This window comes from Falco peregrinus, chromosome 1 (assembly GCF_023634155.1).
Source record: "Falco peregrinus isolate bFalPer1 chromosome 1, bFalPer1.pri, whole genome shotgun sequence".
NCBI lineage: Eukaryota > Metazoa > Chordata > Aves > Falconiformes > Falconidae > Falco > Falco peregrinus.
The window spans coordinates 44,218,657-44,232,528 of NC_073721.1; the positions used below are offsets into that span (position 1 = coordinate 44,218,657).

Consider the following 13,872-nt stretch of genomic DNA (forward strand, 5'->3'; position numbering starts at 1 on the left):
TGTCTGGAGAACCTAGCTGGAGGCTAATGGCTGTACCTGTCCATCATCCAAACCAAATTCACAACATGGGATAAATTATTTACATAGAAACACACAGATTATTCCACACCTACTACAAGGCTAGGGCAGTCTCATCTCTCAATGGTTTGTTCTTTTTTTTTTCTTCTTCTTCTTTTTTTTTTTTTTTTAAGTAAGAAACATCATCCCTTTATATCATTTGCTATGACATTGTCATTGTTTTGTCACGTATGTTGGATGCTTTATGGATGAGGCTTTTGGAGGTCTCCAACGGTTCAAGTTGGTGCATGATTTTGTATGAGAATCCCTTGGTCCCTAAAGAGCATGATGGAGTGGTACGCTCCATGTCAAATGTGCATGAGAAAAGAACGGGAGCAAAAGGGACTCTGCATCTTGGGAGCGAATGAAACTGAGCACTTTTCAGAGAATCTGGATTGCTTTTAAGCTATGATGATTACTGCATTACTTATTTCAATCAAGCTTTTACTTAAAAGATTTTTACCTTACCGTATTTTTTGGTTTAGTTTCATTAAGGAAATGTGTTTGTTTTGTTTGTTTCTGTTGCTACCAAGAGATCATTATTTCTGATACAACCAGTTCTATTTCTGTCCTGCTTTCTCCTTTTCAGCTAAACAGTGCCAGTTTGACAAGATTCATATTTTGCCTTAATAAGTCTCGTTTCTGTTCCTGATAAAGCAAACCAGCTCTGGATTCATGCTTTTTGTTGTTGTTGTTGAACATCATTGTGTTTATTTCATAAATAATCTCTTCCTTTCTAACAGGATGGGGAAAGCTCATCAAAACTTTTGTGCTCCTCAGTAGCAGCGATTTACTATACATTAGTGAATCTCACTGACGATAATTGACTGTGGAATCGGTTTTATTTTCTCTGTAACAGAGGACTTTCTATTTTTGCTGAGAAGATGACCCCAAACTTTTAGATTTAACAGCATCTCAGAGTTAGCTCTGATGGTTCCCAACTTTCTTGGCCACCCCTTGTGATGGGTTATAAGAATGTTAATTTCTGTGAAAGCAGATGTCAGTTTCTGATTAATATCAGCAACTCTGAAAATCCAAGCTTCTCTGCCCCCAGGAAGGTTTTGTGGACAGAATGATATAATATAAGGAAGATAAATCCATTAAACTAAAGACATGCAGACATGGAGGAATTTTCCCCTTCTTTATTGTTTTGGAAATAGTTTGGAAGAATAAATAGCATCTTTCATGTGGGCACAATGAAAATCATAAACATCTGAATCCCCAAACTCGGTGTCCTCCTATCCTTACACCAGGCACTGTTGCAGTATTCACAGTCACTTGAATGGCACAATGGCAAACACTGACTTCTTAAAAGCCCAGTAAAGTGGTTATAGTAATACTTGTTTGTCTCATAGGGACTCGTAATTAATGTTGGCAAAACACTTGCAGCTGTAAGATGGTCTATAAGCTGCTTTCTGTAAGCAGTCTTTTCGCATCAGTGTGGTTATTATTTGTTATTATAGTTCTTTTCTTACTGTTCTGTTTTGCCATGTCTCTGAAGAGACTTTACGAGATATCTGGGGCAGCTGAAAATGTAAATGTGTGTGTGTGCATCTCTGTGTCACTGATTGCAAGTGAAATGCATTAACGCAGAACATCATTAAATGATACATCATGGCTACTAGTCTGTAATTGGAGTAACTGACTGACTCTCTGTCCTTATTCAGAGGAGGAACCTGAGCTTGGAAATTTATCAGTATCAGAGACAGGCTGGGATGGTTTCCAGCTCACCTGGACGGCAGCCGACGGCGCCTATGAGCACTTTATCATTCAGGTGCAGGAGCCTGGCAATCCCGAAGGAACTCGGAATATCACAGTCCCGGGCAGACTGCGCTTTACGAATGTGACAGGCCTTAAGGCCAACACACCTTATAACGTCACACTTCGTGGTGTGATTCAAGGCTACAGGACCAACCCCCTTTCTGTTGAAACCATGACAGGTATCTTCTCAAGTCGCCTATCCAGCCCCAGGGCTCCCTTTCTTTGCAGATGGGGGCGTGAGCCAACGCTAGCACAGCTCTCGGCAAAGCTTGCTCACTTGCTCGGCTTCGCCTGAGGTGCACCCAACTCGTTAAAGCTTGGCTGAACATCTCTGGCATGGAAATGTCTCCTGATCAGACTTTCCAATAAGAATCTCAGCGCCCCCATGGAGCCCTTCACTTTTAGGAATGCTTCGCCCCCCACCCCACCCAATGGCTGGTTTTGTTCCCTTTACTCGCTTTTCTGCTGGTTGACACTAACAGCAAAACCCAACTGGTGGTTGTACAGGCTTGGGAAAGCCCAGGTTGCCTTGTAAAATTATAAAATTCCGTTCTTTACAGCCCAGATAATCAAAGCCTGAGAGTTTTGTTTTTATCCTTCAGAAGCTACCTCTGAAACGATGCACTAGCTTCTGTGTACATACAGACTCGGGGGTATAATGTGTGCATCTGACTCGTGGGCGAGGACAGACACCATCTATGTGGTCTGATATAGAAAAGAACACAAATTAATTCCTACCACCAGTAGTAACATATTATTAAGCCACACAAGGCTGTTAAACAGTCTGATTGGTCTGAAAAAGATATAATGCAAGAAAGCCAGATTCAGCAGAACTACCCTGGCATAAAAGTGACCTGAAAGAAGGAAGGTAAGCCCTGCACTGTCAGAAGGCTGAAAAAAACTAATCAAGAGCCACAATGATCATTTTCTGGCTGACCTTGTGAAAGATGGCAGTTTTAAATGAGAATTTATCATGAGCTTTGACTGTGAAAGATACATATATACTCACGTCTATCCTTTGATTCTTCTGAGTGTTATGATCATTGGCAATGAACAGGGTATGAATTAATTGATAGTAAAGGGGCACCAGTGGCTCTTCCTTCAGACAATTTCTTGTAGACAATATCTGCTGCCTCTGGGCTTCCTTACAGACCTTTGCAACCTCCTGTGATTATGAGATACCCAGAGCTTGGTCATATTTGATTTCCCCAAGCACATATTACCCAGCACAGAAAAGGATAAAAGTACACGTAACAAAGTGCAATTAAAACATGAAACGCAGTAGAGCTTGCTTGTTTCAATAATGCTTTTAGCAGCCTGGCGTAGGTAAAAATGTGTCTGGCACAAGGCACTTGCCTTGGGCTGTGTCCCACTGCAGGCCAGAAGTCCTGTGCTTTGAGAGTCCTGACTGTGAGCTGGTAGCAGATTGCCCGTTGAGAACAGACAAATGTGGCTAGACAAAGGAGGCTGTACATGGACAAACAAGAAAACAGACGTCATGGGTGTCCTGCCTAAATATGCAATGTGCTCGCTTTTTATTAACTTAATGAAAACAGCAGAAGATGCCCCGCTGAGGTTTTCCCTTCCCATCCTGGGTCATGCTCAGCACCCGGCTTTTCAAAATTTTCCCTTCTGGGGTCTTCCAATTGTCAGATTTTTCTGAGCCTTCCTGTAACGCATCAGGGATGTCTACAGAGAGGAAGAAACCCCGAGGCAGCTATCACTGTTTTGCATTTTGGCTCCAGCTCCAAAATTACATGCCAGCTTTCATAGTCTTAAGCTGAAAGGGAAAGTAGAAGAGCAAACAAAACACAACCTTTTCCTTTGGCTAAAGCAATAGCTCTAGTTTCAGATTCTCCTAAAACTGGAAGCTGACTTTTCCAAATGCCCCAGGGGCATTCAGAAAAGTTCTTTTTGCATCTGCTTTTATGCTCAGACCTCAAAGACATATGGCTGCTCCTGGAGGTAAAGGGAAATAGCCAGAGCTTTAAAGCTTATTTTTCTTTTTTTTTTTTCCTTTTATTTAACATTTTGAGATGCTTTCATTCAATTTCTTGCCTTTAGTACCTGTCTGCTTGTAGCAAGCTTTTACTCAAACCCTCTTCCCCAGTGGCAGCCTGGAGCGCTGCCAGCATGAGCAGGGAGATGTACGGATCTCTGCGCTGGAGGAGTGCAGGGCTGTCCCCTTCTGACCAGTGTTGTTTTCCTCCTCAGGAGTGCACCCAGAAGTTGGTGAGCTAACTGTTTCCGACATTACTTCTGAAAGCTTCAACCTTTCTTGGACAACCAGCAACGAGGACTTCGACGTCTTTACTATTGAAATTATTGATTCTAACAGGTTGCTGGAGCCCATGGAGTTCAACGTCTCAGGCAATTCAAGGACTGCTCATATCTCAGGGCTTTCCCCCAGAACTGATTTTATTGTCTACCTCTATGGGATCTCTCACAGTTTCCGCACGCAGGCAATAAGTGCTGCAGCTACAACAGGTATATAAAACCCACCTCAATGCTAACTCTCTTCTAACTCTTCCTTACAGGTTGTGCCCCTTTCCCTGCCCTCAGCTACCCCACCAGCCTACCCATTACCAAATCCTCTACCTCACTGTTTGATACCACCTAAGGAAGACCTGCCGGAGACATTTTGAACTGTGAATGTTAATCCAACATCCCATCCAGCAAAGTCAGTCAATCACATTGTGATTGTTTCATTCACACAATAAGTTTGCTCTTGTTCAAACGTTAAGGTTGGGGCAACCTTTGACAGAGCTGAAAAGCAAAGCAGATTTCCCAAGAACCAAGTGGGAAATGTTTCAATATGTTAGCTTGCAACATGTATTTGCATCTGTTGTACAGCATAGAGGAGATGCTATTTCTCTCAGATAAGCTGATTTCTAGATACAGTTTTTATCCTGATTCTCTAAACAGATTTCAGGCATATTTCAGTCTGTGAAAACAGGCTCCTATAAGGCAGACGCCCTGCTTGAATTCACCTTCCGAATCCAGTTTACATCAGATGACAGATTGAAAGAGCTCATTTGACTTGATGTTGGTCAGTGAAATAGGTAGGCATTTAGCTGTTGGTGCATTGCACATCTCGAGGTTTTACAGTTTTTCCAGAAAAGACAAGGAAGCCAAGTGTTCAGTGTGCTCTAGCCAGTTACAGTATGAAAGTGGAAGGAGAGGACTAGACAATGGAAGCAGGAAGTGCTTTTTCATAGTAGGCAGATGATAGCTCACATGGTGAACATTTAACATCACCAAATTTTGTCTGCTGACACGATCTTAATAAGAGCTGTCATAGTTTGCCATAGCGATAGCTTGATGTGGCCAATGACATTAAGCAGAATACAAAATTTTGGTGATCAGATAATACAGACTTGCAGTTTTTAGCATCAACAGATTGTGAATATCCTCACTGAATCTTGGGTAATGTGGGCAGGGTGGCTGCAGGGGTAGTGGTATGAAACACAGTGAGAAACGCAAGTCTAGGTGATCTTTGTGAACTGTGGCTCATGTGAATTCAAACTTCTATATTATTTTATTTTGTTGCCTTGGGTTTTAATGATTGCAATACATTTCCATTTGTTTTTCTTCCCATAGTAGAGGAACCTCTCCTTAGCAAACTCACTGTATCAAATGCTACCTCAGACAGCATGTCACTCACGTGGGAAGCGCAGGACAATGCTTTTGACCATTTTATTCTAGAAGTCAGAAACTCTGACTTCCCTTTGGACTCCCTGGTGCACACAGTGCCAGGGGCCTCCCGGCGCTATGTAGTCACCAACCTCAAAGCCGCCACTAATTACACTGTCCAACTCCATGGTGTAATTGATGGGCAAGGTGGTCAGACCTTGACAGCACTGGCAACCACAGGTATTTCACTGTTTCACCTTCCAGGTTTGCTTTTTTCTCCTCTTTCTTTTGCTGTCCACCGAACTGCTCTAAAAAATGGCTCCAACTCATCATCGTTCCTTTGGTAAATTATAGGAAGATCACTATAAGGGGAGGCTGAAATATGCTGGGCTTGAGAGTGCTTGGGCAAAGGGAGATCTGAGACAATGGAAAAGGCTGAAAAAGTGCCCCCAGCATTAAGGGAGCCAGTAGTAAACCATGATTGGTTTCCTTATATATACACTTATCTGCAAGTTCTGTGTATATATAACTGACTTGCTCCAGATGGTTAATAATTTCACAGAGTATCTTTGCACTTGATCTAGAATGAAGTTCTTGTTCATCCCATCCTCACTTGCTCTGTTGTGGGTGGAAGGCCTTCATGTCTTTATCAGCCTGGAGAGGCACCTGCATGTCCTTTTGGTTCTCTCTTAAATGTCCTCCAAGACATTTGCATCTCCAGAGGGAGTTTCACGCAGCATGCTAAACAACCAACCAAAACTGCATGGAGTGGTCTGGCCACCTTATGCTGGTTCCAATGTTCTTCTCTGCCTGGTATTTTTGTGTGTTCCCAGCAGAGATCGGGGCTCAGAATGCAAGTTCAGCCTTTCTTGATGGGCAGCCCACCACTCTGCCACTTGCATTGCTACCTTTGAGTCTCTGAGATCTGTCTTGTTTCACTGAATGTCAGAGCTTTTTCTGTGGTGATTCCAGGGTGGTGGGAGATCACCAAGACTTGCCTGAAGAGATAATTTCAACTTATTTTGCATGTAGTGTTCTTTGGAGTCTGGGTGTCATGGTATGAACATGCCTGAGTGGATGCAAGTGGCATGTGGAGGAATGTGGCCATTTCAGGATGAGACTGGAGAGGATCGGTCTGTCCTCTCTGACCTGCATGCGGGGCTGATGGCTCCACACTCGGTTTCACTGGGTTCTCCACCCAAGCCTGTTTGCTTTGTGGATATTTTCTCATCTCCTTCCCTGTCTTCGGAAGTACCATGCTTCATGGTGACATCTTCACTGTCAGCCATGAAGGTGTTGATGGTCACTGGTTGACAGCATGACAACAGCATGTGTCCTTAATTGGGGCCACTTGGATTCACCTGTTCCTAGACAATTCTAGATAAGAAGGTGGACTATTATTTAAAAGGCTTGCAATAAGGGACGGGAGAAAAAGTTGGAACATCTTGCAGCAGTTCATGTTTTAGTTAAGAAAAGGATTTCATTCTTTCACTGTTCTCTTTGCCAGCGGGATACATCTTTCTGACTCTTCTCCCAGCATGAATCACTTCCAGAGTTACTTTCCTGTATCTCACTGGCTGCATTCCCCAAGGTGTTCTTGGTTTATACTCAATTGGCAAGAGAAAAAGCAGAAAATCAGCCCTGAGAGCCCACAAAGGATTCTCTGACCACCTGGCTTCCAGGTCATGTTTTTGTGCTCTCTGTTCTGTAATGAATCTTTAATGATTTTATGCTAAATGGAATAGCTTTAAAACAGGATGGGTAAGGATCTCTCCCCCTCCTGCAGCCTGAAGGCCAAGTTTCTCCCCTGGCAGGGGAGAGATGTGATTTTGAATTTCCTCTAACAGAAAAGGAAAGCCTTTTCTTCTTAAGGAAGTGTCCTGGCCACTGAACAGTCAGAGAGGAGAGCAACAGCAGCGTTGTGGGGTCTTTTTTGTTCATTCTATTAGATAGTCTCTGATTGTGCCTAATCAGAGGATGGGGAACACCTTCTCTGTGGAGTCCAGGGAGGTTTTGGCCTGACATTAGTGCTGAGATGATCACTGTTAGAACCGAACCCCCTCATAAATTTTGGAGTCCAAAAATAATACAGCTCCAGGCAACAGAAACACTGAACAGAAGCTGAACTGGGATTTCAAGGATGTCTGTTTTGGACTTGCCTAATTCCTGCCTGAAACCTACTTTTATCTACTTTGGAATTGCATTGGGTTTGTATTCCCATCAAATTCCCAGTGTGAGTTCCTGCAGTTTCTGTGGCTTTACCACAGGACTGCATGCTGTTGGTGCTTCTGTAAATCAGGCCCATGTTTCATTAGGAAAATTGAGTTTAAGAAAATGAAATGAAAAAATAATTTAAAAGTCAGCACTAATTTCAGTGGCTTCTGTCCAAAACCTTACAAACTGGCTCTTGCAATGCTCCTTTTTTTTTTCCCTTTTTTTTTCTTTTTTTTTTTCTTTAACCACTGCAAAACAAGGCTGAAACATTCAGCCTTATCTCTAAGCATCTATAAACCTCCGCCCCTAATTGCCCCAGTCCCCTGGAGTAATGCTGTGTCTTCACCTGTGTTCCTTTTTCCTTCAGAGGCTGAGCCACAGCTGGGCACGCTCACACTCACAAACGTTACCCCTGACAGCTTCAACCTCTCATGGACCACCAGAGATGGGCCTTTTGCCAAGTTTGTTATACACATTAGAGATTCCTATGCAGCACACGAACCCCAGGAGCTTACGGTGTCGGGAGGTGCTCGCAGCGCTCACATCTCAGGCCTGCTAGATTACACGGGCTATGACATTAACATTAAGGGGACCACCAATGCTGGTGTTCACACAGAGCCCCTCACTGCTTTTGTCATGACAGGTACCTGCTTAAAGGTTTGGAGTCTGTTTATTGGCTCATAAAGGTATATATTCCAGCATGGATTTAAAAAACAAAAACAAAACTCTCTACAGCACTGAATATCTTGTCCAGCAACAATGGTTTTGTTTGCAAATCTAGTGCAAGGATGGGTCAGACCAATTGTGTGAACTTAAAAAAAGCATTCTAGGAGGAGTACTAGTTAAGAGTTAGGAACTCTCTGGAGTCTTTCTCCCATATCGAATAATCTTTTTTAACTTTGAAGTTTGAGGGGGAAATTTGCCTAACACTAGTTGCACCTGAAGGGTCCAGAGAAGACTGGAGTTTAGAGCATCTCCTGTCCTCTGATGTCCCCTCAACCCACCTCTTATGTCTGAATATTTCAGCCAGGTTTTGACTGGGATGGATTGTACATCATACACCTCTCAGATGACCAAATAAATGCCACAGATTTGATGTGTTATGTGGCCAGTATGGGCTACTAGGGGTTGTCACACAGGCACAGGGGCACCCTGAGATGGATTAATGAAGAAATCGAGGCCTTTTCCTTTTTCTCCTCTCTTCATTGCATGCAGTGGGGACACCAGTTGCAGTAGCAGCATCCCTCTCAGCGTTAGGCTGTCCATCTCTGCCAAAGGCAAAGTCCACCATCATTTTCCTTAAGGCAAACGGCTGCATTTGCACCAGCTCTGCTCTGCCCCCTGATGACATTCAGTCACATAAAAAAGAGCAACTCAGCTTTCAAAACCCCTGCTCTTTAGCTTCACCAGAGCACAGATGCCTCCTTTTTTGAAAATAAACCACGGACACTGGGATTCTGGGAGAAGGCTTCCCACAGCTAGGTAAACACGTGGCACTGCGCGGCAGAGAGCTGTGCCAGCAGTTCACAGAAACCTGCTGGGTTTAGAGTGGTGGTGTCACTCAACACCTATCCCAGGAAAATAATTTCGGCATTTGGAGCTTATTGCTTGTTTACTCACCCTCCCAGAGACCAAACCAAAATGTGGATCTTTGGGCTTGCATGATCAGAAGCAAGTAGGCTGCAAATAAGTCTCTGAACTGCATAAACTGGAGCTGAATCTCTGGCATCCAAATGTGTAAACATCAAAACACAAGGACTTCCAAATTATAAAACTTCAAGAGGTAATTTTTATGCTAAATTCTAACAGATTATCAGTTTCAGCAGTTGTGAAATGTCAAAACCAAACCCCAAACCCTTTTCCAGAGAAAATTCTGTGTTTAGCTAACTCATATTTTCTGAAGTGAGCAGAATTTGAGCGATTGGAAGAAGGGATGAGTTCACTGCTGAGCCAACAAAGCAAAGTTTCACAAGTAGTTTAGAGAAAAGCTAGCAATGCCTGGGATGCAGGATCAAGGCCAGGGTTTAGCAAAGCCAGCTGATCTTATTTCACTTCTCAGATTCTGAGTGAGCAAAATGCACTGAGCAACTGTCTTGTGAAATGATGGCGCTTTTTTTTCTTTTTTTCTCATTCCCCCCGCCCCCCCCACCTAGAGACTTGGTGTGAAAGTTCTGAGGATTGATCCACAGCCTCTAAATTTTGACAAGTGTCATGCTGACGTGGGGAAAAAAAAAAAAAAGGCACTTCACTGGAATTGAAGTTGTCAACATACCACGCTAGCAGCTGCACATGAAGCTCTTTGGACAGATCATGTCTCATTGCTCTGTTCCGCAGGCATTAGCCCCTGCCCTGAGCCAGGACAAGTCCGGCCCCTTGCCTGTCCCCTGCAGAAGTGTTTAGTACTTGCACTGGCTGTGACCCTGGCTGATGAATGTCCTGCTCCTGGCAGTCCTTCAGGCATCTCTGACCCCTCCACCATTGTGAAAAGAAAAGCTGGAGATATTCACGTGAAGCAGAGAGGCAAAGCAGCGCAGTACAGGAGCTGTGAATGCCAAAGTTGAGGCTTGTCCCTAAAGCACTGGTGGTGGAGACAAATAGAAGGAAATAAAAGCTTCATGCATAGCATTTCTAAAAGAGTTTTGGTTATAACTGTCTTACAGTGCATGTGTAACAGAAGAAATGTGCTTCCACAGTGAGCTTGGAAGGAATTTCAATGGAGCTTGCGAGTCAAGGTGCTGAGACACCCTTGATGAAAATTAAGAGTTGACCATCTGACTTCTGGAGGCTCCACTGAAAATCCAAGTCTCGTGGTTCTGGCTATGCACTTCTATTGAATCCGTACTTTGGGGAAAAATGTGATTTATGTTTGGTGGAATCTGTGACACTTTCTAATTTGCAATGTTTTTCGCTTCTTTTTTTTTTTTGTGTGTGTGTTTTTGCACCTTCCCTTCTTTTAGAGGCCATGCCCCCACTGGAAAACCTAACTGTCTCTGATATTAACCCTTATGGGTTCACAGTGTCGTGGATGGCATCGGAGAATGCCTTTGACAGCTTTCTAGTAGTCGTGGTGGACTCCGGCAAGCTGCTGGACCCACAGGAGTTCCTCCTTACGGGAGCCCAGCGGCAACTGAAGCTTAAAGGCCTTATTACTGGCATTGGCTATGAGGTTATGCTTTATGGTTTTGCCAAGGGGCACCAAACAAAGCCCCTAAGCACTGTGGCTGTTACAGGTATTTTAATGTGAACAAATTCTTCTTTTCCACCTTTTCTTTCTTGCTTTTCTTCTCACATGGAAGATGTTTCATGCAATCCGTTTGCAGAGCAAACTTTGGCTTTTGCATCCTTTTCTGCATCGTGGCTACACATAACTCCTGGTGATTGATAGGTTCACCAATGAAATCCTGTTCCTTCTAACTTGATGTTTCCCTTTTTGTTTTTATGAGGGATCCTGTAGAGGCGCATGACGTGGGTTGAGGGGTGAAAGTTTCTGGTATGGTCATGCAGGTACTTCTAACCGAAGTCTTTAAAGAAAAACAGCTGCATGCGGGAGCTCGTCTTGTTAACAGCTGTTGGGCAGCATTCTCCAACTTGCCAACCATCAGGACCTTCAGGAAGGGTGATGCATTTCTTGCCCAAGGCTTCCTTTCTTTCACTCTCTGGGTGGGTTCCACCCAAAGACCATCAAATGTGATCATTGCTACCCACAAAGTTGGCATGTCTCTCCAGAAAACCTTAGCTCATGTTTTCAACCTCATCATAGCTGCTGTTTGCCAGCAGCACTTGAGCTTTCTTGAAAAATCTTTGCAGACTGATTCCGTAGCCCCATAACCATCAAGTCTCATCTGCATATTGCTGTGTATGCAGCAGCAAAGCTGGGGGTTACCTGATCGGAGGTTTGCAAGAAAATGAATAGGAATGTCTTTCTGTGGAAGAAAGAAGTGCATTGGAGATGCTGTAAGGTAGTAACCACTCCAGTAGCATTTCTCTAGGTAATGACGCCTGACCACACAGAGCTAAAGATATTTTGCAGGTAATTAATAACTTACAGCTCCTGGGATCCTCTTGAATGGGTTCTTTCACTAAAGCCAGTAGGTCTTGCATTTGGATTTAAGTGTGCAGTTTAAGGAACATAAACTTTCATAATTCCCCTGAGCTGCTTCAGCATTTATTTAATATTGCTGTAAAGGATTCATCTGATCAGAAGCATCACAGATGCCAGAAGTGCATGAAATAAGGGTTTTGCATGAAGAAAAAGACCCTTTCAAGGGGCTTCTATGCAGTCCTCCTAACAGAGAGAGACCTGACAACATTACAGGCATGCCTGCAGATCTATAACAAGAGCTTGTGTTTATCATATGTAAAGGTTTCACATAGGTAGCAAGGGAGAAATGCACATGAAACTTACTATTAGCATGTATGTAATTTTGCATGCCAGAGGCAAACGGTGTATGACCCTGCGGTGGATTTGCTATTAAAGAGTGAAAGTTTGAATGGGCCTGCACACACTCACATGTATCTTCTTCAGTAGGTTTATGATGCTAACAGTCCGGTTCGGTTTGGTCTCCATAGCTGGCAGGCTGTTTCCCTTTTCTTTGAACTGTGGTTGGATTTTTGCAGTGTGCTATAGCCAGACCTCAGGCAGGTCTCCAATGAACTGATTAACAAATCATTTCTTTTCCCTGCTGCTATCTTCTCCTTTTTTAGAAGCAGAACCCGAGGTCGACAACCTTCTGGTTTCAGATGCTACTCCAGATGGCTTCCGTCTGTCCTGGACTGCAGACGATGGGGTTTTCAACAGTTTTGTTCTAAAAATCAGGGATACCAAAAGGAGATCTGATCCACTGGAACTAATAGTACCAGGCCACGAGCGCACCCAGGATATAACAGGGCTGAAAGAGGGCACTGAATACGAAATTGAGCTCTATGGAGTTAGCAGTGGACGACGTTCCCAACCCGTAAATGCAGTAGCAACCACAGGTATTGTCTTTGCAGTAGGAAAAGTGTAACATGTTCACGCCTGTTTCTTTCAGCATCTCTCCTTTGCACAGCCAGCTCGAGCTGCTCCTGAGGTGTTCCAGCTGCCCGCTGCACGTCCCTTAGCCGAGTTACTGCTCCCATGTGCTGTAGTTATTTATAATCAGTCAGCTCTGATTCCCTAGTTTCATCACTGTCTATATAATGTGGTTTTATTTCATTACTTTCTTCATTTGGAATTAGGCAGCAGTCTAGCAATGAAAGCACTGGCTCTGGGGTCCAAGAAATACTTTCTTTGTATCACCCTGTTTCAGTGATTCACTGTGACTAATTGCATATCGCCACTATACAACAATTTACCTCCCCAGAAAGGGGGTACAACAAAATTAATTTGCCAGAGCTATTGAGGAGTTTATTTGTGGCTTGATCAGCAAAGGACTAAGCACCCTTAACTTGGACTGATCTTACCAAAAGCAAGATGTTCTCAGTAATTCAACATGAAGTTGAGTTTCTTGCAAAATCAAAACTTTGAACTCTCTCAGCAGAAGTTTCTATATATTCTCATTCTTGTCTATCAAAAATCCTGATGTAAATTAGCTTAGTGTCTTACCCAGGTAAAATAATCCAGAAGAAAAGATGCAGGTATGCCTGCCAATTCATACATTTTTTTTTAAAAAAAAAAATAAATACCAAGGCCTTAATCCTCAATTGCAACATGCCAGTTCCCCAAAGCTGGATTTCTTGCCTTTCATAGTCTCACATTAATGAAGCAACATTGTAAACATAACTGCAAATATCTTCTGTCTGAAGTTAGCCTAAACCTTTCTACATTTCTGAAAAATCTCCACTGGAGCAGAGCTTCATTTTCTCAGTGGCAGGGAGGAGGACATTCTTGCTGCTCAAAGCTGGAATATTTTTTCTTCTATAATTTTTCTATGAAAGTGTGCAGATACTAGTCAAGTAAAAAGCTCTTGAAGTTTATGTTGAAATTCTTAAATTAATTTAAACAAACAAAAAAGGTTCATAATTCGAAGCATTTCATTTTAGCACTTTTGAATGAAGCTTTTGATTTTTTTCCACCAAAATTATGGTTTCATTTTGAAACATATTGAAATCTAAAGCAAATGAAGGAACATTCTTCAACCCAAATTGACTCTTTTAAAAATTTTGAGCTTGCTGATATGAAAACAGTTATTTTAAATCAACCCAGTTCCTGGAGAAGGGCAAGGAGCA

The 13,872-nt window shown here is 43.0% G+C and overlaps 1 protein-coding gene across 4 annotated transcripts in view; it reads left to right on the forward strand.

The window, feature by feature from the left end:
- TNC (tenascin C) overlaps window positions 1-13,872 on the forward strand; it is a 72,236-nt gene that overhangs the window by 41,581 nt on the left and 16,783 nt on the right. For 2 of the 4 annotated variants that reach the window (XM_055805324.1, XM_005231278.3), the window contains exons 11-13: window positions 1,725-1,997; window positions 4,033-4,305; window positions 12,370-12,642. In XM_055805324.1, the coding sequence (XP_055661299.1) occupies window positions 1,725-1,997; window positions 4,033-4,305; window positions 12,370-12,642 (819 nt within the window). Of the gene's footprint in view, window positions 1-1,724; window positions 1,998-4,032; window positions 4,306-5,418; window positions 5,692-8,032; window positions 8,309-10,622; window positions 10,896-12,369; window positions 12,643-13,872 lie in introns of all 4 variants that reach the window. The other 2 variants (XM_013294312.3, XM_027778190.2) reach the window with 2 other exon arrangements.